Below are 24,152 nucleotides of genomic sequence, written 5' to 3'. Positions count from 1 at the left end.
TTTAATGCCTGTAGGTAGAGGCAGGTGGCACTGAGTTTGAGGGTATCCTGGTCTACATGTGAGTTCCAGGCCAAGGCCATGAAAGAAAGGACAGGAAGAATATGGGAGACAGACTTGGATCACATTTAAATAAACTCAGGGGGTGGAGGTAGGGGTGTGGAGACATCACTATTTTACTTACTCCCTAATAACATTGCACTCAAACCATTGCAGTTTTACTGATTCAAGATCAGAAGTTCTGTTCAGCTGTAAAATCCTGTGCTTTCTAAAGAGCCAGTCATTAACTAATATGCTTACATACCAAAGGCTTTTAATATCTAATAATTCTGAGTATTTGGCTTAGCACTTGCCATTTTCAAAGCACTTTACAAACTAGTTCTAAATTACATATAGCAGTAACATCTAAGTGCCCTAATTGATGTAATACAGGTTTGTGCAGTATCTCTGTAGAGAAGAAAAAGTGTCTACATAAAAAGGGATCCATTTAGTTGTGGCCCAGAGCATCCTGCATTTCAAGAAATAGGAAAGTACATCTTCTTTGGCCCATGATTGGTCATCCTTTTCAGTTCATTTATTAGGATTATAGTCTCCAGGGGGAAGGAAAAGAATATAATCAAAATATATTTGAAAAAAATTAGTTAGAAAAAAATATTTGCCAGTGGGTATTGAGATAGGGTCTCTCTACGTATCCCTGGCTGTTCTGGAACTCATTGTGTAGACCACGATGTCCTCAGATTCACAGAGGTACACCTGCCTCTGTCTCCTGTGTGCTGGAATTAAAGGTTGTATGCTACCATACTCAACTAATACAAATGTGTTTTTAAGAAAAGATTATAGTATTCCATGTCTTAGACAAAAGTAATTGTTTTGGTTAACTTCATTTATAAGCTCAGGTGATCTTTGGAACATCCTTCAAATGGAGCCTCCAAGAGATGCCATTAGATCCATCAACTTGCTTTCAAAGACCTATAATAACCAGATCTATCCCTTTTCAGGACAATCTTAATACTGTACTTTCTTTTGCTGCTTTAGATTTTATAAGATATTGTGGTACAGTTGTTCTGTGGGTCCATTTACTTCAAGGATGGAATGCTTATCACACCCAGCCCACAATGAACCTCACAATGTCTACAAAGCAAGTATGCACTTAATAAATAGCACTGTCCTAAAAACTGATGGAAATGAGAGTCTAATGAGTCATCCTAACAAGCGTTCTGTGGTTTGGGGCAGGGCAAGTGAGTTATACATATGAAAAAGAAGACTTTGTGCTAATGTGTTGATTAGGTAAATTCAGAACATAGAATGGAACAGATAAGACAGGCTTGAGGCAGTCGCTATTCCCAGTGCACCCACCGGCTCTGGTAGCTAGCTAGCCTAGGTGCTGAGGACAGTAAACAAGACAGGCATGGTCTGCTTTCCAGGAACTCTTGAAATACTGAAGCTGGTGGATTGTAAAAGTATCAGTGTTCAAAGATGTATGGCTTTCCTCTTTCCAGTATAAAGGTGCCCTTAGCTGGGCTCGATCTCTCATACCTATAATCCAAGCTACTTGGGAGTAACAGGTCTCCAGTTCACCAACAGCCTGGACTACAGAATAAGTTCAAAGCTCAGCCTGAACAACTTTTTGAATCCATGTTCAAAACAAGAGGAGATGCTTCACCTTAGCTCTGTGGTGGAGTACTTGCCCTAGTGTATATAGGCCCAGGGTTTGATTACCACCACTAAAAGGGAGGGGACAATAATGAATCTTAAAAAAGAACCAATATATGCCATAAATGGTGGTTTTGCATCCCATAGCAGTGTGCAAAATGGGTGAGTGGCAGAGAATAGTCAAACCAGCAGTGAATTCAGGCCATTTAATAGTGCAGGTCTGATGGACAGAGATATAAGTAAGACTAGAGCCTTGACAACATTATATACAAGAAACTTCTAGAAAAGAAACTTAGAGAAAGATCCTGTATCATGGGAAAGATATGGAGAGAAAGGTTGGAAATGAACCCAAACTTCTCTGGGGCCCATATTCGTGTTCACTTACTTTGAGGCTTTCCAGCCACTCCCTCACAACCAAAAACCAGTAAGGCAAGATCTACCTCTCCCCTGGTCTATCCTAATAATAGGAGTTAAAAGAGTTATCAGCTCTAAATCCACCTCCCTAACAACCATATCAGAATAATTGGCATCTTTTAAAGAGGATGCAAATCCAGGACTTCCAGATGTAAAAATTGGGGGTAAGAAGAGAAAAGGGTCAGGGAACAGAGCTAACTTGCTGTTTGTTGCCTGTTGATACCATGTTGCTCTCTTCAAAGCAAACAGTTCAGCTTGGCATGGTGGTATACAGAACTAATCCCAGCCCTTGGGAAGCTGAGGCAGAAAGATGGAGAGTTTGAGGCCAGCCTGGTGGCTCATACAGCAAGACCTTGTCTTCAAAATATAAAAGAACATTTTGTTCATTTGTTAAGTAACTATTGAGCACAGGGATAGAGCAGGAAACAAGTTGGCCTGCATGCAGTTTAGTTTCTAATGGCACATGAGGCAATAATGCATGCTGTCAATCAATATTAGCGATTAATGTGATTATTATAATATTATTAGATATGTTGGACAAACCAGTTGGATTATGTGTCTTCTTGAGTGAAAATTTTGAAACAAACAAGAACTCCGTAGATTCTGTGGCTCCTTTAGCTTCATGGAGTACTGTAAAGAGATAGGATAGGTTCCCATCTCTATTAATAGAATACACATAACACATAACGATAAAAAATAGGTGGGTTGGATTTCTCTTCCAAAAGAAATTAAGCCTCTGCTGGAATATTCGAAGTCTTCCCCACACTTAAAGATGAGGAAGGAATGAAAGGTCTGTAGCAGATGGGTACCTGGTACAGTGCCAGGTATCTGGAATGTTGGTTGGAAGCCAGGCCTCAATCTAGGCCAATGAGCATAAAACTGCATAAAATAGACCATATGTATGTCTTAGTCAATAATTCCTATTTCTAGTAAATAACCTTTTCTACCTGCATCAAAGGAAAGCTCCAGCTGAGGCAGGCAGCAGTCTCTGAGTTTGAGGTCAGCCTGGTCTACAGAGCAAGTTCCAGACCAACTAAGGCTATGTAGAAAGACCCTGTCTCAAAAAAGAAAAGATGGGAAAGAAGGAAGGAAAAGAAAGAAAGGAAGTTGGTTTTTTCTTTTCTTTTTATTCTTTAGTCTTACTCTTTGGGGACTCACCACCCAGCTTCCAAATAATCACACATGGAGACTTATTCTTACTTAATGAATGCCCTACCTTAGCTTGGCTTGTTTGTAGCCAGCTTTTCTTAAACTATCCCATGTACCTTTTGCTTCTGGGCTTTTGTCTTTCTCTGTTTTATATATCATCCCTTACTCTGGTTGCTGAATGGCTGGTCCCTGGCTCTCTCCTCCTTTTTCTCGCTCCTTTCTACTCTTTTTCTCTTCATATTCTTTCTGCCTGCCAGACCTGCCTGTCCTTTCTGCTACCTAGCTATTGGACATTCAGCTCTTTATTAGACCAGTCAGGTATTTTAGACAGGCAAAGTAACTAACACAGCTTCATAGCATTAAAGAAATGCAACAGAAAGGAATGCAACACATCTTTACATCATTAAACAAATGTTCCACAGCATAAACAAATGTAACATGTCTTCAACTAATATTCCACAAGGAAGGAAGGAAAGAAAGAAAAGACAAGACATAAAGAGCCCCTGAGAAAATCAAATTGCCTAGAATATCTAAGGAAGAAGAGACAGAACCAGTTTGCTTAGCTATTCAGGCTTGGGTTTCTTTCCCTTTTCAAGGGCAGAAAAAACTGCTTTGTAGAGCCCTCTTTTTCAGGGCAACATTACATAAGGGCCAAGAGTGAGAACTCTGTGGTGAGAAAGCCTGGTGGCTCTACCACTTCCAAGTTTGTGAATATGGATGAGTGACTAGGATTTTCTGAACTTCTGGATTCCTTATCTGTAAACTGGGTAGATAATAACACTCACTTGGTAGATAAAGAATAAATGAATTAAAATACTTAGCACAATCCCTAGTGGATACACACTCTCAGATGTCATGATTTTGCATACTCATCTGTTGCTGACCACTAGGTCCTACAGCCATTAGCCCCAAAGAAACACACAGATGCTATATTAATTATAAAACTGTTGGTTTCCCATTGGCTAGCTCTGCCCAATTATCAGCCCATTTCAGTATGTATTTCCACATGGTCTTACCTTACCAGAAACTGCCTGATAGGTCCTTTCCACCCGGTCCCTACATGGCAACTCCTTCTGCCTATCTTTCCCAGAATTCTCCTCTCCTAGTCCTGCCTATCTTCCTGCCTTATTGACCAACAAATGTTTTATTCATCAACGAATAAAAGAAACACATATACAGAAGGGCATCCCCCCCATCATTCATCAGCTGACACTTGTGAACTCAGGAAGTCAAAAGCATGAGTTTGTCAATGAATCATACCTATCATTTCTTCTAACTCTTGATTGCAAGCTTTTTCCCCAAACCCTTCCCTGCAGTTTTTTTCCCCTTTTATAGCACTTAGTGTCTTCAAATCTAAATGTGTACACACACACACACGCACGCACGCGCGCGCGCGCACACACACACACACACACTTATATTTGTAATTTACATATTTTATATCGCTTGCTTCCTCTCTACCACCCCCCACAATCTGGTGCATGCTATAGCATAAACTATGGGCTTTTGACCACGATTATAGTACCTCCTATGGAACAGGCTTCAAATCCAATCAGAAAATGATAATGACCCTCTCACAGTACTGCAACTATTGCGCTAGTAGTTTCATCTTGCCTAGGCAGGCTGAAATTGTGGCATGCAGGGTCCAGTTCTGGGTAAGAAGACTGATGTCTTTTCTCACATAGCACCTTCCAACATTTCCAGCTAGCAGGAAGGTTTCTTGGTTGGTTTGAGGTTGATTTTTCTAGCCCTGCAGTCAGTCAAATAGGATCTTACCATGTATGGAGGGTAGCCAAGGGCAATTGTAATAGCCTGTGTTGTTCTGGAGACTTCTGGGGCCTGCCTCACCAATAACTCATAGGGAGTTATTGCATGCCTTGCACTGCAATTTTCATTTAATGACCTGTGCCTTCTGGGAGCAGCATTGGGTAAGTGTTAGTTTCTAACAAACTGAGATCCCAGAATAAGTTGTAATTGGAACTCATCATTCAAGGATCATGCATCATTGAGATTCCTCATCTAAAGTGGTCTCAGATGCTGGCTGGCTTACTTACTCTGTTCTGCATACTCAAGCATAAGTCTTGGTGCTAAAAATACTTAGCAGGGTTTTTCTTCAAAAATGATGAATCTACGAAATTGGAGACATAAGTTTCAGTTAGCACTGCATTCCATAGATGAGGTGTGGAGTATGGTCATCATTTTCTTTGTTGGAGTGAATGAGTTGGATTAATATTCTGTAGCAGATTCTGTGATCTGAGCTTTCAGGCTTGTGGTTACACTTTTACTCCTGTCTGCATGTGAAGGCTATACTTTATCCTTAAGTGGATGGTGAGAAGGGGGCATTGGAGGCTTATGATTAGGAACTTTGATTTAAAATGTCTTGTCTTTAGAACTGTCAGCCTATGGGTGTGTCACTGTCTGCTGCCCAGACTTGAGGCAGGCAAAGGCAGAAGGTTTCCTTCCTGTTGGCTGCATCTAATGGGTCGGTTTTATCTGAGCTGTGTGCTTCCCAGCAAGCCAAGACTTGAGAATGCCAACTAGGCTTATTTCTAACCGAAAGCAGATGGCACATAGCTCTGACTGTAAAGTGAGATTGACTCAAGTGGGGAAACCAGCTTAACCCTCCTTTCAGAGTTGGTAGCTTCCTACTTGTAGGAAAGGAAAAGTTAAGGAAGCTGACTTCAGTCATACAGCCAGCAAATCTTAACCATGCAAGCATCAGTGGCTTAAAGTGCTTCAGCACCTACAAAAGGCTTTTACTAGGAGGACATGGTTTGTGAAAATAGAAATTTTCATCTTATTAAGCTTCATGGGAATCATTAAATAAATCCATTTTAACTTCATTTGTTTGTTGGTTTGTTTGTTTTTGAGACAGGGTTTGTCTGTAGCTTTGGAGCCTTTCCTGGAACTCACTTTGTAGACCAAGCTGGCCTCGAACTAAGGCATGCACCACCACTGCCTGGCTCATTTTAACTTTTTCACTTATATTTTTCCAAAACACTTCTTGAACAGCCTCAACAATATGGGAGTTCTCTTCATGGATGAGTAAAACTAAGGAAGTGGTGTAGACACAAGGCAAAGACTTGAGCTTAGAGTCATCTTTGCCCCTTACTTTTGACTTTGGACATACCAGCACCACCACCCCAAAGCTTCTGTTGATTCAGTATTGAAAGAGGGGGACAACAAGGTCAAGTGTTCTGGAAGTCTATGAAGTGTCATGCTATAATCACTGTGTATGTGATGGGTATTAGGTAATATTTGTGTGCTTTCCTTAATATATAGCCATCAATTTTGAAAATCTTAAAATAGCACCTTATATTTATTCAATGCCTTATTGTTGCATAACTACATGTATGATTATATTTAGTCCCCATAGAAGCTCTAAAAGGCTTGTAGGAATGTCTTCATTTAACAGACCCCATAGCTCTGTGCTCTTGAATGCTACAAAAGCTACAAATGGCCAAACTCAAGTGCTGTGGCTGTCTCCTCTTCTTAGGCAGGTCCAGTATGTTCTCAATTCAAGACTGATAGAAACTGCGTGGTCCCTTGTCCCAAAGCATCGGGAAGAGTGTTAGGGTCAGTTACTGGGTACTCCTACTCAGCGTGGACTTTTCAGACAAGAATTTGGCTGTATAGCTTGTGTGTTTCAGAGTGTCCCATAATGGACATAGCACAACACTGGGGCAGTTATTGCCAGTCCTTATGCTGTCCTCAGGAGTAATGACCATGTGCTGAAATGTCACAAGGTAGGTTAGCCTTGTGTGTCTTCTCCCTAGATTGACTGGCAAGCCATACTTGTTGCTTGTTGGTGGGTGTTGATAATTTTGGATTAAATACCACCCCAAGTCAGATAATTATTTAGTCTTAGGAAAGTTAAAGACTCTAAACCATAATTTCCTTGGCTTTGTATGACACAGTTAAGCTAGCTGACTTCTAATGCTGACATGAGTAATTTTCACCTTGCATTTTTTAAAACACATTTTATTTAATGGGTCTTTACCAGAGCATTGTAGTCCATTTGGGTCTTTTTACTGTAAATGATGTTAAACAGAGAACTATAAATACTTAGATCTGGGGCCTTTAAACACAGTGTGTATGGGGACAAACAGAAGTTTAATCCATGGCCCAGCATCTGCAGTGAAAACGGTGAGCAAGCATGAAAGTGTATGCCTGGGTGGAAGGCACAGTGCACCATTGAAACAAACAGTATGACCTTCCTCTTAGAAGTTCCCCATTTGTGCACCTGTTCTATTTTTAATTCCATCTTAGACTCTTTGCTAGTAAGGCTCCATCCAGTGCAAGTACAGTTGCTGTTTGTCTTAAGGACAGTCTGTGTGCATTAGTAGAGAAGATGGCTCTAGGATGCATAGCTATTTAAAGCTTGGCATTACTGAAGGGCTAGAAGGTTGTGTTAAGCATTTTGATAACCTGTGTGATGGCGTCTCTGCAGAATACAGTCCTACCTTATTGTATACTGGGTCTTGGTTGTTACACTGCTGGTTTCTGATGCCAAAAACACTGAGCCCATTGCTCTGGCAATTCCTTCCATTTAGCAGCTCATGCATGATGGGACAGAGTAAAAGTTGACACAATCTCTAATGGAATCTTCTGCCTTGGGCTTGTTCACTTTAAGTGGTTTCTTCCTTTTATTTATCTCTGTATTATTTCTAGTGTTTATGCTTTTATTCAAAGAAAGGGTCTCACTGTGTAGCCCTAACTGTCCTAAAACTCCCTATGTCAACCAGGTTCAGATTTGAAGCCATCCTTTATCCTCAGCCTCCCAGGTGCTGGAATTGTAGGTGTGAGTCAAGAAGCTAGCTAGCCCTGCCATTGAATAGCGTGCCTGGATTGTGGGTTTGAGCTCCCACACTAGCTCTGCCATTGAACTAAGTGTACATAAGAACATGTTTGCATTGCACCAGAAGTCCACAGCATCCTTCAGCTTTAAAAATAAATGTTTATATCACTTTACTTTCTAGTCCTATAGTCCTGGCCTACTTGTTCAGTGAACCACCTCAATTCAGTACTTTGAGCTTTCTAAAAAAATGTCCTTCAAAGGGCCACTGCTCTCCAAGTCAGACACACACCCCGTGTGTGTGTGTGTGTGTGTGTGTGTGTGTGTGTTCAGTTTCTGGATTCTATTAACTTACCTACCATATTATAGGAATGGAGTTCTCTCTCCAAGTCCTGGTATGTGTTTTAAGTAGGATGTTTTCTCAACTGTGAAAGGAAATTTGGAATTACCTTTCCCTACTTAAGTTCATTCTTATGAGTTAATACCTGAATGACAGCTTGAAACTTGACACTGCAAAATGTAAAGAGTCATGAATTTGCCGACTTGTTTTAGTAAATTATTTGCAGAGTAGATGTTTGTACTTGATCCTTGGTTTAAAAGTGGTTTTATGTGTATGTGTTCTGCTTTGTTAATCTCTGCTGCTTTTGTAGAGGATATTTACATCTCTCAAAGCAGTGTTCAACACCTAAAGTATAGTAGATACAAGTGCCTAGTGCCAGGAGAAGGCCAGGTCTTGGCAGTCCATGTGGCAGAACAAGGCACCCTTACCCTGGTGTGGGCTACATGCTCAGTTCCTGTGTCGTCTCTTTTCTCTTAAGCTATACCCTGCCCTGTATTGTTAGGCCCAGCCAGATATTTAATCCTGGGTAAGGGGTTTAGAGTACAGACTTTTCTTCTCATGGTATGTTGCTAGGCTTGTTTTTATACGTGTGCCTGGTGCCTGTGGAGGCCAGAAGAGGGTGTTGGATCTCCAGTAACTGTAGTTACAGGTAGATGTGAGCTTCCTTGTGGGGCTGGGAACCAAATCCAGGTCCTTTGTAAAAGCAGCCAGTAAACCAGGCAGTGGTAGCGCACACCTTTGATCCCAGCACTGGGGAGGCAGAGGGATCTCTGTGAGTTCCAGGCCAGCCTAGTCTACAGAACGAGTTCCAGGACAGGTTTCAAAGCTACAGAGAAACCTTGTTCTTGAACACCAATACATAAATAAACAAACAAATAAATAAATAAATAAAAGCAGCCATCTCTCCAGCCCAAATTTAGTTGTACAAATGTTTTATATCTTAATTAAAAAAAAGAAAGAAAGAAAGAAAGAAAGAAAGACAGACACTCAGAGGGAGAAGGGGTTATATGAGTATTGGGGACAGGGAGGGGGGAGGGGGCTTGATCCTGTCTCAACTTAATGTGCCAGGCTTTGTTGACTCCCCATGGAGGCCTTACCCTTTTGGAAGGGGGACAGGGGTGTGTTGGGGTAAAGGGGGGGTGAAATGGGTGGGAAGGAGAACTGTGGTTGGTATGTAAGATAAGAAAATAAATAAAAATTTTAAAACACTAAACCATTCGGTTCAGTTAATTATAGGTATAATTCCCTTTAAAGGTATATTTACCTTTAAAACAGCAGCCTCAAGGGACTAGTTTCTACATGTATGAAAACACCTTTTAAAGTGCCTATAATTCTTGATAGTTCTCTTATCTTCATTGTTCTTTATTCTTGGACTTAGCTGTGGGTATAATTTGTAATCACCTGGTGAATCAGTGCTGAGATCTGTGGGGTGGACAGCTTGTTTTCTAGTGTGTGCCAGTCACAGCTTTGACACACTGACAAAGAGCTCTGTGAGCTGACCAGGCCTGCACTGATTGCTATCCAAAAGGCCAAGAGCCTAGAGCCAGCCCAGCAGCAGGGTTAGGACAGTCTTCAGGGCTTCTGTAGCAAACAAAGCTCCTTTAGGGTCTGGGGAGGTGTCTACAAACCCAACTATCAGTGAGGTGCTTTTCTTGTGTCTGACATGTTTATCAAAGGAATATGCCAAACTTCTGCCCAAGTTTAGGGAGCCCTGGCAGCAAACTCAGAGACTTTCCACTGTGTTCTCTTTGGTACAATCCCTATACCTTTTTCCTGCTCATATTTTGAGCTGCTGTTTGGTAAGACTTGGGATTTATTTTGTGTCTCTGCTTTTCAGCCATTAGTTGCATTTCCTATCTTTTGCTCAGTTCAAGCAGCTGCCATATTTTGCTATTAGCTTTTGGGGAGGGGGCTAGGATATTGGCTGCCCTCCACACTCATTTTCCAAGAGTATAAATCCTTTTTCTATCTGCATAATTTTTTCATCTGTCTTCTCAAAGAGCAAACAAATGTTTTTATTGAGTAAAAAAGCTCAATAATTATTTTGACCTTATTCTGTTTGGATTTCTCCCAACTAGTATTTCAATGGGATGTATACACATATCTTCCAATTTAACAGTTGGCCTATAAAACAGATGTACTGCCCTTGGGATTTCATAATCCATGGGCTTTTCTACTTCGAGTTATTATTTCCTAAGCAGCCCCACATACTCTTTATTTTCAATAAGAGATGTTTTTCTTCATATACATATGTACAGCATGGCATGTTTGCTCAGGTCTTGTAATATGAGGTGAAAATGAATGGCTGTTTTCTATATCAAGATTTAGGAATAAATATTTGTAATAACACTTCTGTGAAAATGAGGTCAGTATGTCTGTGGAGAAGCAGGTGGCCTATAAACTGAGAGATGTTCTCTTTTAAGAGCTGAGGTAGTGAGAACCAGCCCACATAAACTATTAACTGCACAAGTCATCAATGTGGCAATAGCCCACTCTTAGCATCACCTGCAGATGAGGAACTACAGTGAGATGAGAATATATATGTCCAGGTGAAGGGCTTAGTGCTTTTCCTTCACTAAGCAGTTCTGTCATAAATATGGCCCCTGCCATGTAACCATGTGTGTTTCACTTCAGATATTTAGGTTATACACTGTTCTAGGCACGCGCGCATGCGCGCACATACACACACACACACACACACACACACACACACAAGTGTCCCTTTGTGTGGCTTACTACATCAAGTCCTAGAGGTTTTCCACACCTTACAGAAGAGCAGTGATAACAGCGTTAAGACCCTGGGTCCTAGAGTCAGCCTACCTGGATTACATCACTGCACCGTTGCTTACTGATTACTGTGACATGATGTAAGTTTAAGTTTTGCAACCTCCTCAGTTTCTTCTTACTTCCTTCTCTGTGGATTGGCACAGAGGAGCTGAGGGTTGGGCATAGGTACTTGGTAGGTACATAGGTACTGTTGCCATTATTTTGTATCACATCCCCAATAGTGTAGATCTGTCAGTATTCAAAGAAGCATTGCCTGAGACAAAGTGGGTACCCTCATGTGTCAAATGTATTGTTGCTATCACTGGGGTTCTGTTCTCATCAAAGTTTATCACATAAGAAACACCATCATCATGTTTAGAACTGTACCCTGAATGAAAAGAGCCTCTTATTAAGAAAACATTACCAGCAAGGCATAGTGGCACTGCCTTTATTCCTAGCACTCTGGAGGCAGGCAGATCTCTAAGTTCAAGCCAGCCTGGTCTACATAGTGAGTTCCAGGACAGCTGGAACTATATTAAGAGACCTTGTATTGGGAAAAAGAGAGAGGGAGAGGAGAGGAGAGGAAAAAGAAGAAAAAAGAAAAGAAAGAAAAGAATTTCCCAATAGTACCAGCCTTCCTTCTCTTGTCATTGTAGTTCATTGTCCTGGAGGTACACATGACTTAATATACACTGTGTTTTGGATCTTAGATGCTCCCCTTCAAAGGTTCACCTGTTACAGGGTTCATTCCCAACTTGGTGCTTTAGGAGTTGGAGAAACCTTAAGAGATGGAGTGTAGTGGAAGTTGGGGTATGCTGCCCCATGGAGTATATTGGGACCTGAGTCCCTTCCTTTTCCTGTTTCTGCTTCATGGTCACTGACCAGCTATGCTTTCCTACATGCTGTCACCATCTGTGCTACTTTCCAGGGTTCTAAGAGCAGCAGGATCTGCTGTAAGAGCAGCAGATACAGAGCTGCTGTCAGCAATGTCAGCTATGCTAGGCTCAAAAGTTATGCTTCCATTTCTTAGCAGCTGGGGAGTGTCTGCATATATGAACGAGGCTTCTACTCGTAAATAGTGAAGCCAAACCAAAGCAGAGGTCAGTTCTCTTTGATGGGTCTCTCACTTGCTAGGAAAGGGGTGTTTTCTCAATACACATCCTTGCTGAGACTTTCAGACAGCAGTAAAGGATCAAAACCATTCACCGTGGAAGGAAGAACTCTACCTTGGCCTCATTCTACATATGTATTCATGACTGCTATTTCCTGGTGTCACCAGGATCAGTGTGGTTCATCTCCGGCCCATGTTTTCACTGTCTACTTTGCCTCTTCTACCATGTCACCTACTGTCTACTATTCTGCTACAGATACAGTATTTGTATTTATTTTAAAATAATAAATAAATGAAATAATTTATTTATATAAATAATGTATAAAATAATAAATAAATGGTATGCGTTCATTTTGTATATGGTGCTTTAAAGCAAAGGTTCTCAACCTGTGGGTCAAGACTTTTTTGGTCCAAATGACCCTTTCATAAGGATTACCTAATACCATTAGAAAACACAGATATTTACATTACAGTTCGTAACAGTAGCAAACTTACAGTTATGAAGCAACAACGAAAATAATTTTATGGTTGGGCATCACCACAACGTGAGAAATTGTGTTAAAGGGTCGCAGCATTGGGAAGGTTGAGAACACCAGCTTTAAAGTCTGTCAAACAGTGTGGAAAGGCCCAGTCAGGCTAACTCATATGATTCTGTCTTTTTCTGGTGAGAACTCTTGAGATCTTCAAGGCTTCAGTGCTTTCTGTTAGAGTTGCCACACTGCACAGTAGCTCATTTGAACTCTTCTCTGTGTGCCATCTCCCCAGACCTCCTCCCTCCATCCCTCAGCCCTGGTTAGCACTCAGCTGCTGTCTACTTCTGACTTTAAACTTTTTACCTTCCAGTCTAAGTAAGATGACAGAACATTTGCTCCTTGATGCCCTATCCATTTCCCTGGTCAGTGTCTTGTCTGGTTCATCACAAATAACAGTATTTTCTTTTTTTTAAGACTGAGAAGGATTCCTCTGTGTGTGTGTGTGTGTGTGTGTGTGTGTGTGTGTGTGTGTGTGTGTGTTGAACATGGGGGTAGCTACCTTTTCAACATAACTTTCAACGTAACTAATACATAACTGTATTAGTGACTTTTCTGTAATAAACTATCATTGTTGAGGACTGGTGTTTGTGGGGCTGTAATCGGAACCAGCCGATAAGCCCCAGGTCCATTCCTGAGTCTGGATGTGTGGATAAGGGAAAGGCTAGCTATAGATGATAAATGAAAGACAGAAATGTAAGATAGTAATAGGAGGGCATATTTAATCCATACTGAATATACCCAGTTTATTCATACACCAATTTAAGTAATCAACCAAAGGTGGGGACAATGGCAGAAGACTTCTATTATCATGTATAAAGAGCAAATAGCAATTACTTCCCTTAATCCTAAAGGCATTCCATAACTGCATGCTCTTTGCCTTCAGGCATTCCATAGCTATACAGCTAGCCTTCAGGACCCACCTGGGCCCAAGTCTATTGTTATTTCGATAGGAACCATTTACCACCAATTCTGGGTATCCTGTAGAGATAATAGGAGTAATTTAAACTTTCTAAATTCCTGACCAGACAGAATGGATTCCATATACGGGTTCCAACACATCATGACTACAAGCAACTTAGCAAGAGTTTATTTTGGCTTACTGTTCCAGAGGGTTAAGTGTCCATATGGTGGGAGAGGCATGGTGACAGACACAGGGTGAAGGCAGCAGACATGGGACAATGAGAGGTCACATTCAGTCACACACAGAAAGCAGAGAAAGGGGGGGAAGGAGAAAGGGAAAGAAGGAAGTGGGACAAGGCTAAGAAGCCTCAAAGCCTGCCCTCAGTGATACACTTCCTCCAGCAAGTCTCCAACCCCTAAAGGTTTGATAACCTTCCCCCCCCCCCCCCCGCCCCCAGACAGCGCCAGCAGCCTGGCTGTTTTGCACAGGTGCTGGGACCCAAACTCCAGCCCTCATGCTTGCCTGGCAAAGCACCTTACTGACTAAACTGTCTCATGTTTTTATTTCTCAGGGAAATGTCTCTTCCGTTCCGGTCCTGCCCCCACTGTTTGGTCAGGTTTTTATGGTGGTGTTTTAATTCTTGTGAATTTTGTATTTTACCATATCTCAATTCAAATTGCCCGTATCAAACTGAGAATCCACTGTGTGTGCACCAGGCTCCGAGAGAGCTCAGCTATAAGAGATGAGGAAGGTACAAAGTGGCCTTCATATTTTTTTGTGGAATCCAGGACAGTTTGATCCATATGAAATACTACCACTTAACTTGAGAGGCAGCTGAGATGATCACTGTTGATACAAAAAGCAGCCCTCAATATCTCTGTTGGTTGTTATGTCATTGATTAAATGGTGCTTTTCTTGTTCTCTTTGGGCCATATGGACATGAAATGAAAGGGATTCAATAGTACTCCATTCAAATTCATGGCACAGTATTTCCAAAAACTAAGCTTGACACAGTAGCATACATTCCTATTATTCCAGCACTCTTTAGACCAGGTGGCTTCAAACTCACAGCCTGCCTCTGCCTCCAAGTGCTGGGATTAAAGGTGTTTTTTAAGGCAGGTTTTTATTGTGTTTCCCAGGCTCACTGGAGTGGAACTTCCTTTCTCAACCTCCTGAATGCTGGGGCCTCAGGCACATATCACCACACCCAGACCTTCATCTTGTATCTGAATAATTCTTTCTACTTTGCAAATTGCCCCAATGTTCCAGTTGAGTATTTCCTTGTCATCCAAACCTCTGCAATGTAAACTTTCCTCCTTGGCTGCTGACAGGTGGGTGACACAGATAACTGAATGGTTTTCTGAAATTAAGTTCAAATATCCTGAATTTCCTCAGCTATGTCTTTAGACAGTAAATCATGAAGAAACGGTACTCTGTCTTGTTTCTACAGATCCACACAACCTTGTCACTAGAGTACTCATTGCTGCTGGCTCATCGGGAGCTATGGACAGCTGTTTGCAGCTGTCCTGTGGAAATCCAACCATCTGCTCATGTCCTAGTATTTGCCCGAAAACTGGGGATTCTCTGTCTCAGACTCTAGTCAGGGATTGCAGGTGTGAGTCCCTCACACTTTGCAGCCCTCGTGGAAGATCTAGCATATTGTCCACCTTCCTGTCCCACTCTCATCACTGTCCTGTGGGAAAAAAGTCAGGTCACTGCAGTAAACTCCTTGAATTCTGCACAGTATTCGTGAATGATGCAGGTTTCTGCCACTTCCCTAAGATGCCTGTGTTTTGTCACTGAGTCTTGCTTGTTTGAACACATCCTTTATCTAAACCTGTTTTTCCATCTGCCCTGTGGCCTGTCCTGTACTTTATAGTTAGTTGATCAAAGGTAACTTTAAAGACTTGGGAAGGCACGGGCAGGGAAAGTGCTGTGTGTGCAGCCTGTGGTCTTTCTGTCCCTCAGCGCTGGGTGTCTGCAAGTCACATGACTCAGTTCTGAGCCACTGTTTGAGATGCAGCTGCTCCAGCTTTAGTCTTGTAAATTCTTGTTCCTTTGTTCTTTATTCTTTACTTTCATTTTCTTGTCCTTCATTTTAGTTGCCTTAAATACTTACTACTACATAGACTGACATCAGCCCTCAAGAAATGGGGAAAGGGGATTGAGATGACTCAGTGAGGAAGACCTACCAAGCCTGCTTTGAGTTGTATCACCAGAACCCATATGGTGGGAGGAGAGAACCAACTCATACAAGTTGTCCTCTGACTTCACTGGTGTGCTGGTACACACATGCATGTAAACATTCACACACACAAATGTTCAAATTTTTAAAAAGAAAAACACAGTCTGAGCTATCTCAAAACAAACTAATTTGACTTTTGGGTGTTGGGTGATTCTGATGGACATGCAGTGGTCCTCTCTTTAGTAAAGAAGGCTGAGCTACCTACTATCATAGCAGATGGAGTACAGTCTCATGGCTGTGGTTAAAATGAGTTCAGGTTGGTGTCTGGATTGTTTTTAAATGGTTAATGTAAAGCTCCCTACATAGACCTAGCTGGTGCTGAGATTAAAGGTGTACATCCCCATGTCCAGCCCCTCTCAACTTTTTTCTTCATGTATGGAGAAAAGAGTACACCCTCACCAAAGATGGACAGAAAAAGTTAACACTGTTGACTTAACTGATGTTTCAGGCTTGTTTACTTCTTGGTTTCTATTGTTGCTTTGGTTTTCTGAGACAGTCTCATTGCAGCTGGGCTGACCCCCAAACTCACAGCCACCTTTCACCACACCTGGCTTAACAGTTTTGTATGTATGTATGTGTTGTGTGTATGTGTGTGGGAGTGTGAGTGGGTGTTGTGAGGGTGTGTATGTGTAAGTGTTAGGGATCAAACCTAGCACTTGGCACCTCATGCATGTTAGGCAAGGAGCTCTGGCCCTGAAAATTTTAAATACACACATTCATCTGGCAATTCATGTCTTTTAGTTATTTTCCAAATTAAGATAGACAGATTTTTTTTTTTTTTTTTTTTTTTTTTTTTTTTTGAGACAGGGTTTCTCTGTATTGCTTTGGAAGTTGTCCTGGAACTCGCTCTGTAGACTAGGCTGGCCTCAAACTCACAGAGATCCCCCTGCCTCTGCCTCCCGAGTGCTGGGATTAAAGGCCTGCACCACTGACACCTGGCTGATAGACAGATTTCTTACATTAAGGACATAAGTTTAATAATTTATATTGCAATTTCCAGTTTGTCTCTACCACCACCACCACCCATAAAACACTTCATTTTCAGGCTTGGGGATATACCTATATGGTAGGGTGCTTGTCTAGCATGTGAGGCCCTAGATTTGATCTATAGCAAATCACACATGTGAATACACACACGAGTTTCAGTTTCATATTGAAAACTATTAGTCATTTTAGATAGTTGTCCTAGCAGGGTTCTATTCATGCAATAATGATTTCCAGAAAGTCGTTTATGGGTGCTTTTCAGACATCTTCCCTTTTCCCAACAGGAAAGCCATAGAAGAATTGCTAAAGGAGGCAAAGCGTGGGAAAACCAGAGCAGAGACCATGGGACCAATGGGCTGGTAAGTTCTTGAGTAAGCCTACTTAAAAATAAATAAATGAATGAATAAATAAAAGCCAGGAGGCTGAGGCAGGAGGATTACCACAAGGGTAAAGCCAGCCTGTGAATCTAGCCTGGAGATACCGCAATGTGAATAGAGGTTGCAAAGCCTTGGGTGCTGTGTAAATCACCCAGAGGCTGGTGTAAGATAAGAACACTGCAGGGAGCTGAGCTGCAGCAAGGCATGGGCCGCAAGTGCGCTCAAAGAAATTTTGATAGGGTTATGGTTGATTTGGTGTATAAGGTGGCCTGAGATGTGGAAATACCTCCAGGCCCAAATAGCAGTGTTAAACCTGTGACCATCATCGTTGGTTTAGCCAGCAGAACCAACATTTACCCCTGGAGTTTCTATACAAACTTAATAATAAGGGAGTGGGTGAGATGGCTCAGTGGGTAAAGGCACTTACTTTTTGAATGACAACCTGAGATCGATCTCAGGGACCCACATAGTGGAAGGAGAGAACTGACTTCCTTAAGTTGTTTTCTGACCTCCACATGCACACAAAATAAATAAGTAAAACGTAAAATAACATGAGCAGAGGAAGAATTTAACCTTAAGACCTAATTCTAGTCTGTTAGTCATGCCTTTAGTAACAGCATTCAGTAGCTACTCTGTAGTTCACTACAGTGGGACACAAGAGTAAAGAAAAAGGGGGGGTAGGTAAGAACAGAAGCTTGAGTTCTTTTATATCTTGCTTCCTGTTCTGTTTCTCATATAACTTCTTTTTAAGATGTTTTTTATACAAGGAAATATCATATCTGTCTCTAATTTTCTCCTGTAATTCCCTGCATATCCCACCCGATGTTCCCCCTCCCAACTTCTTACCCTTTTTGGGGGGAGGTTTTCAAGACAAGGTTTCTCTGCATAACAGTCCCGGCTGTCCTGGAACTCTGTAGACCATGGTGGCCTCAAACTCACAGAGATCTGCCTGCTTCTGCCTCCTGAGTGCTGGGATTAAAGAAGTGTACCACCCTCCCAACTTCTTATCTTTTTTTTTTTTTTTAATAACCCACTTAGTTGTTGCTGCCCACAGGGATATGGGTGTGGGGCCATCCACTGATTCCCTCTCCCCCAGGCTGTCAGCTTCGGGTAGCTCCTCAGTGAGTCATGCCGCCTAGAGGTCGATTACCTGCCCACCTATGCTAGGATGTGGGCTGGCCTGCTCTTGTGCAGGTGACTATACTGCTGAGTTGATGAGTGTGGTATCATGTCATGTCCAGAGGACAGTATTTCACAGTGCTCCTCTCCATTAAAGTTTAGTGTTTACCTTAAATATGCCTGCTTTCTCATTTTTATATGTGTGGGTGTTTGCTTTCATGTGTGTCTGTGACCACATGCAAATAACTGATGCCCAGGAAGGCCAAAAGAGGGTGTCAGTGCCCCTGGAACTGGAATTATAGGCAGTTGTGTTGATGCTGGTAATAGAACGCCAGTTCTCTACAAAAGCAGCCAGTGCTCTTAACCACTGAGCCATCTCTTCAGCCCTTTGTTTTGTTTTTGAGCCAGGGTCTCTTGTATCTTAGGCTGCCCTCAACTCCCTGTGTAGCCAAGAATGACTTTGAAGTTTTTTTAAGATTTTTTTTTTTTAATTGTATGTGTATGTTGCATGCACTTGAAGGTGCCCTCTGGCCAACCCTTGGGGCTGCAGTTATAGGCTGCTATAAGCTGTCTCCTGTGGGTGCTGGACATCAAACTGTGGTCTTCCCTGTAAGAGCAGTATGTGCTTTTAACCCCTGAGCTGCCTCTCTACCACCTTGACCTTAAAATTCTGATCCTACAGCTTGTGTTTCTGGGGTTCTAACCCAGGGCTTTATATAAGCCTGCTAGGCAGGTACCCACCAACAGAGCTACACTTGGCACATTGTTTTGTAAATTTGGCTTTTAGAACCATGCACATATTTTCATAAAATATAGAGCTAAATTAAACCAAAATAAAGAAAAAGTTGCTAACTCCTAAAAACCAAGCAAAATAAAGCAGATAGACACCATTGAATGGGATCTTAGCCCAGAGGCACACAGAAAGGAAGTATTTCAAGTGCTGTAAAATTTGCCCATATTTCTAGAAGACAAAAGAAGACATGAAGTACTTGTTTTCCTTCATTGTGGTGCTAATGACAATGCTGAGATCCTGAACACTATGGACATCAATGGCTCTGAGTCTGTCAGTTGAGAGTAGTGGGCACTGCCATATTCTCAGCCCTGATGATTATATTGGTATTCTGAAAACATTACATAGTAGGATAAAATTAAAGGTCAAAGTCAGAGAAGTAAGAACTTTAATTGGAAATATCCAGAGGAAGTTGTATTGCATTATTTTTCTGAAAACACTGAGGGTTTTTTTTTTTTTTTTTTTTTTTTTTTTTAAGTTTTGGAACACAGAAAAGCCCTAGAAATACTGATTGTCCTGCTGTTAGCAGTGAGGTCTGGTGCCAGCCTGTTACTCAAATACATACTGTTTTCACTGAAAGAAGACAGGTCCCTAGGGGGACTGCTGCTTGCACATCAGAAGCAATGCTCAGAATAAGCCAAACTGAGGGTAGGATGCCACAGTCCTGCAAGACAGCCTTCATTTCTCATACCAAGATTCCCAAAATGCCCTCAGGTTTCAGTGGTTCACTAGAATTTAGGATGTTGCTGGAATCTGCTACACTTGTGGCTACAGGATGTTACAGGAAAGGGACACAGATTAAAATAAGGCAAGATAAGAAGAGGTCAGAAGGAGGGACTCTGGTTCAAATCGGAAACTTCTCGGCCCCTCCCCTATGGAGTCAGAACATGCTGCCTTGCCCACATCAGCAGAGGACGGAGTGATGCCAGCCAAGGAAGGGTCATGAATCTTGGTGTTCAAAGTTTTTATTGTGACCCCATTACGTGGGTATGATTGATTGACTGATTGATTACATGGTTGACTGGTTGATTACATAGTTGATTTTTAATTTCCAGGTTGACCTATATCACATGTCCTAAAGCTCTCACCTTACGTCAACATAGTTGATCTTTCTTGTGTGTCGAGCCCTCCTCTAAGCCCGAAAGGTGTGGCCAGCTCCACCCTCAACAAAGACATTTCTATCACGTATGATGTAGATTACTTTCCCAAAGCTGAAGGCAAAGACCACACCCTCCCTGTAGGTCAAGCTAAACTCTTACTTCACAGGAATAAAACACTGTAAAGATCTGGAAAATCTTGTCATGCCAGAAAGCAAGAAACTGTCAAGGATTACTATCAGGTTGGGAAGTCTCTGGAACCAGTTTGAAGTTAAAGATGGAGTAATTTGATCAAAAAATATGAAATTATAATGATTGAATCACCTACAACATGTTGAAACTCTTAAAATTATGTGCTGGCTGATTTTATGTCAACTTGTCACAAGCTAGAGTCATCAGAGTGAAGGGAGGGAGCCTCAATTGGTAAAATGCCTCTATAGGAACAAGCTGTAGGCAAGCCTATAAGGCATTTTTGTAATTAATGATCAATAGAGGAGGGCCCAGCCCATTGTGGGTGGTGCCATCTCTGGGCTGGCATCCTGGGTTCTATAAAATGCAGGCTGACTTCCTTTGATGATGAACTGTTATATGGAAGTATAAGACAAATAAACCCTTTCCTACCCAACTTACTTTTGTTTATGGTGTTTTAACATAGCAGGAGTAACCCTCACTAAGACAGGTTGTAAGAAATGTCGCAGGTTCAGCCCATTATCATCATGGCAGAGAGCATGGCAGCATGCATACAGACATGGTGTTAGAGAAATAACCAAGTATCCTACATCTTACAGGCAATAGGAAAATAACTGACTATCACACTGAGGGGAACTTGAGCAAAAGAGACCTCAAAGCCCACCTTCACCGTGACACACCCCATAATAGTGCTACTCCCTTTGGGGGCTATTTTCTTTTAAGCCATCACAAGCCTCAAACTAGAAACAGTCCATATGGCCATCACCTCACACACACATGGATACGAATGTTGTAGTTGTACCTCTAAACTTACACTGCCCAACAGTGTGGAGAAACAGAATGGTTGTGGTAAAATGCCTGGATGAATCTCAGGAGTGTTATGAAGAATCCATACACAAAACATGACAGTGTGTGGTTCCATTTATTTGGCTTTATGGAGACCCCAAACTAGGACCATAGTACATATCACCAGTTGTTTGTTGGGAGATAGAGGGCTAGAGAAGGACTTACAGAACATTCTGTATCTTGACTGTGACAGAATCTGAGTCCTTGTGTTGTTAAAGCCCAGATGTTAGTCACTTCAGTAGATTAATTTGAGGACTGGAGAGAAGGATTAGCGGTTAGGAGCATTATTGTTCTTCCAAAGCTGGGTTCCTAGCATCCACATGGCGGCTCACAACACCTGAAATGCCATTTGGATGAGTGGTGTCCTGGCACCTTCTTCTGGTCTAGTAGGCACCAGGCTTGTACATAGTGCATATACACATGTGCAGGCAAACACTCATACACATAAAATAAATCTTGTAAAAAGAGATAAGTTGTATGTAAATTATTCCATCATAAAACATATTTTAAAGAGGGAGGCTGGAGACTTAGCTCCATGCTAACGCACTTGCCTAGCATGCACACACAAAGTATTGTTTGACTCCCCAGGACAGCAAAAACATTTACAGACTCCAGTATTTGGTTGTGTCCATGTGACCATCAGTGGCTGCTGAATCTATCAGGTGAGAAGTGATGGACACTGTCTTAGGTAACTGTTGTTGTGAAAAACACCATGATCAGAAGCAACTTGGGGAGGAAAAGGTTTATTTCATCTTATAGCTCTCAGGTAACAGTCCTATCACTGGGAGAAGTCCAAGCAAGAACAGATGCAGAGGCATGGAGGGGTACTGCTTATTGGCTTGCTCCTCATGCTTTGCTCAACTCAGCCTGCTTTCTTATAGAACCCAGGACCACCAGCCCAGGAGTGACACAGTATGCTGGGCCCTCCCATGTCAGTCACCAATCAAGAAAATGTCCCACAGGCTTGCCTACAAGCCAGTCCTGCCTATGGAGGCATTTTCTCCATTGCAATTCCCTTTTGGATGACTGTAGATTGTGTCAAGTTGAGGGGGGGGGTCGCTTTTTCTGCTGAATGTTGGGTTGTGATATACTTACCGTATTAGTGATTCCTTTTTATGGTGCTGGAGATAGAGCCTGTGTTTGGCCTTATACAGTGCTAGGCAAGCAAGCTCTCTTCTGCTGAGCCACAACCCTCACGTTAGTGATTCTTCACAAAAATAAAAGCTACAATAAAAAGAACACACACACACACACACACACACACACATGCACGAGACACCCTGGTAAAGACACTGAGCTGGGGTCTGATCTGTGTCTAAAGGTTGAAATCACAGCATCAAGATGTGGGATTTTACAGGCCAAGGAAGCAGTGTCTTTCTCAAATGGATGGATTACAAGGAAAAGAAGGATCCTGTGAATTAATAGATTTGAGTCATATCAAATAAGATTTCTTGTTAGGATCTGAAGCATTTATGTAATTATTCTTTATCAATAAAAACTGGGGAGTCAGATATTGGGTAAGAACCTGAATGACCAGAGAAGAAGCAGAGAAGTGACCTCCTGTCTCTCTTCTCTCTCTCTTCCTTGATTCAAAAAAAGATGAAGACACTCTCTAAGCCCCACCCTCCTACTTCCTGTGTCTCTGTCCTTGGTCCTCCAAAAATCTCTATGGCTAATTATGGTCAGCTAGTAGCTAGCTCCTTCTGATTCATAGCAAACTCTTGTTAGCAGTCAGGAGCATCAGAATGTAACCAAAATATCCCATAACAAGAATCCTTGTCCAAAATGACTATTGGGGGTTGGAGATGGCTCAGTGATTAAGAGCAGTGGCTGCTTTTTCAGAAGTCCTGGATTCAGTTTCCAGCACCCACACGGCAGCTAATTCACATCTCTGACTCCAGTTTAGGGTATCCGATGCCACCTCTGGCCTCTCAGGCACCAAGCACACACAAGGTACATAGATATACATGCAGACAGAGCACTTATGCACATGAAAATTAATCTTTAAAAACTTTTAAAAATAAAGAATCTATTAAAAGACCCTTGAGAAGCTGGGCATTGGTAGCACATGCCTTTAATCCTAGACTCGGGAGGCAGAGGCAGGTGGATCTCTGTGAGTTTGAGGCCAGCCTGGTCTACAGAGCTAGTTCCAGGACAGCCTCCAAAGCCACAGAGAAACCCTGTGTCAAAAAACAAAAAAGAAAGGAAGAAAGAAAGGAGAAAGAATAAGAAAAAAAGGACACTTGAGTACTAGAGGATGGACAAGCCCCTTGTCTTGCAAGCACGAGGATCTGAGTTCCAGCCCCAGAACCCATGAAAAAATGCTGGGTTTGTCAGTGGGTGCTTGTGCTCCCAGGGTTGGAGAGGTAGAGACGGAGCTCTACCGGACAACCGCTTTAGCCTAATTGGTGAGGTGCAGCCAGTAAGAGACCTTGTCTGAAAGGAAGTGGACAACATTCAGAAAAATGACAACTAAGGTTGTCCTCTTGCCTGTCCCTGCATGTACACACAGGTGAACTCCCCCCCCCCAACACTTTTTAAAAATATATAGGAGGGAGTGAGGAGGGAGCTCAGCTGTTAGAAGTATGACTGCTCTTGCAGGGGACTCAGGTTGATTCCCAGCACCCACACTGAATGGCTCATAACCACCAGTAACTCCAGCTGCAAGCAATCTGATCCCCTGTTCTGGTCCCATGAACACTGCACCACTTTGCACATACACAGACATGCATACACGTGATTTTAAAAGACATGTTTTTTACAATATTTGAAGACATTAAGAAAATCCATGGTGGGTTTGTAGTCTTGATAATGGTTTTGCTGTTTTAGAAGATTGTTAATGTGTG

At 42.0% G+C, this 24,152-nt stretch overlaps 1 protein-coding gene across 1 annotated transcript in view; it reads left to right on the top strand.

Annotated features, from left to right (window-relative positions):
• The window catches only part of Polr1d (RNA polymerase I and III subunit D), a 32,500-nt gene that overhangs the window by 4,856 nt on the left and 3,492 nt on the right, over positions 1-24,152 (top strand). Inside the window, exon 2 of the mRNA XM_051205156.1 lies at positions 17,173-17,247. Coding sequence (XP_051061113.1) covers positions 17,173-17,247 — 75 coding nt within the window. The remainder of the gene's footprint in view (positions 1-17,172; positions 17,248-24,152) is intronic.

Source organism: Phodopus roborovskii, unplaced genomic scaffold, assembly GCF_943737965.1.
Source record: "Phodopus roborovskii unplaced genomic scaffold, PHOROB, whole genome shotgun sequence".
In the NCBI taxonomy this organism is placed as follows: Eukaryota; Metazoa; Chordata; class Mammalia; order Rodentia; family Cricetidae; genus Phodopus; species Phodopus roborovskii.
Note: the sequence above shows the minus strand (reverse complement) of the source record. Positions and strands in the feature narration are given on the sequence as shown.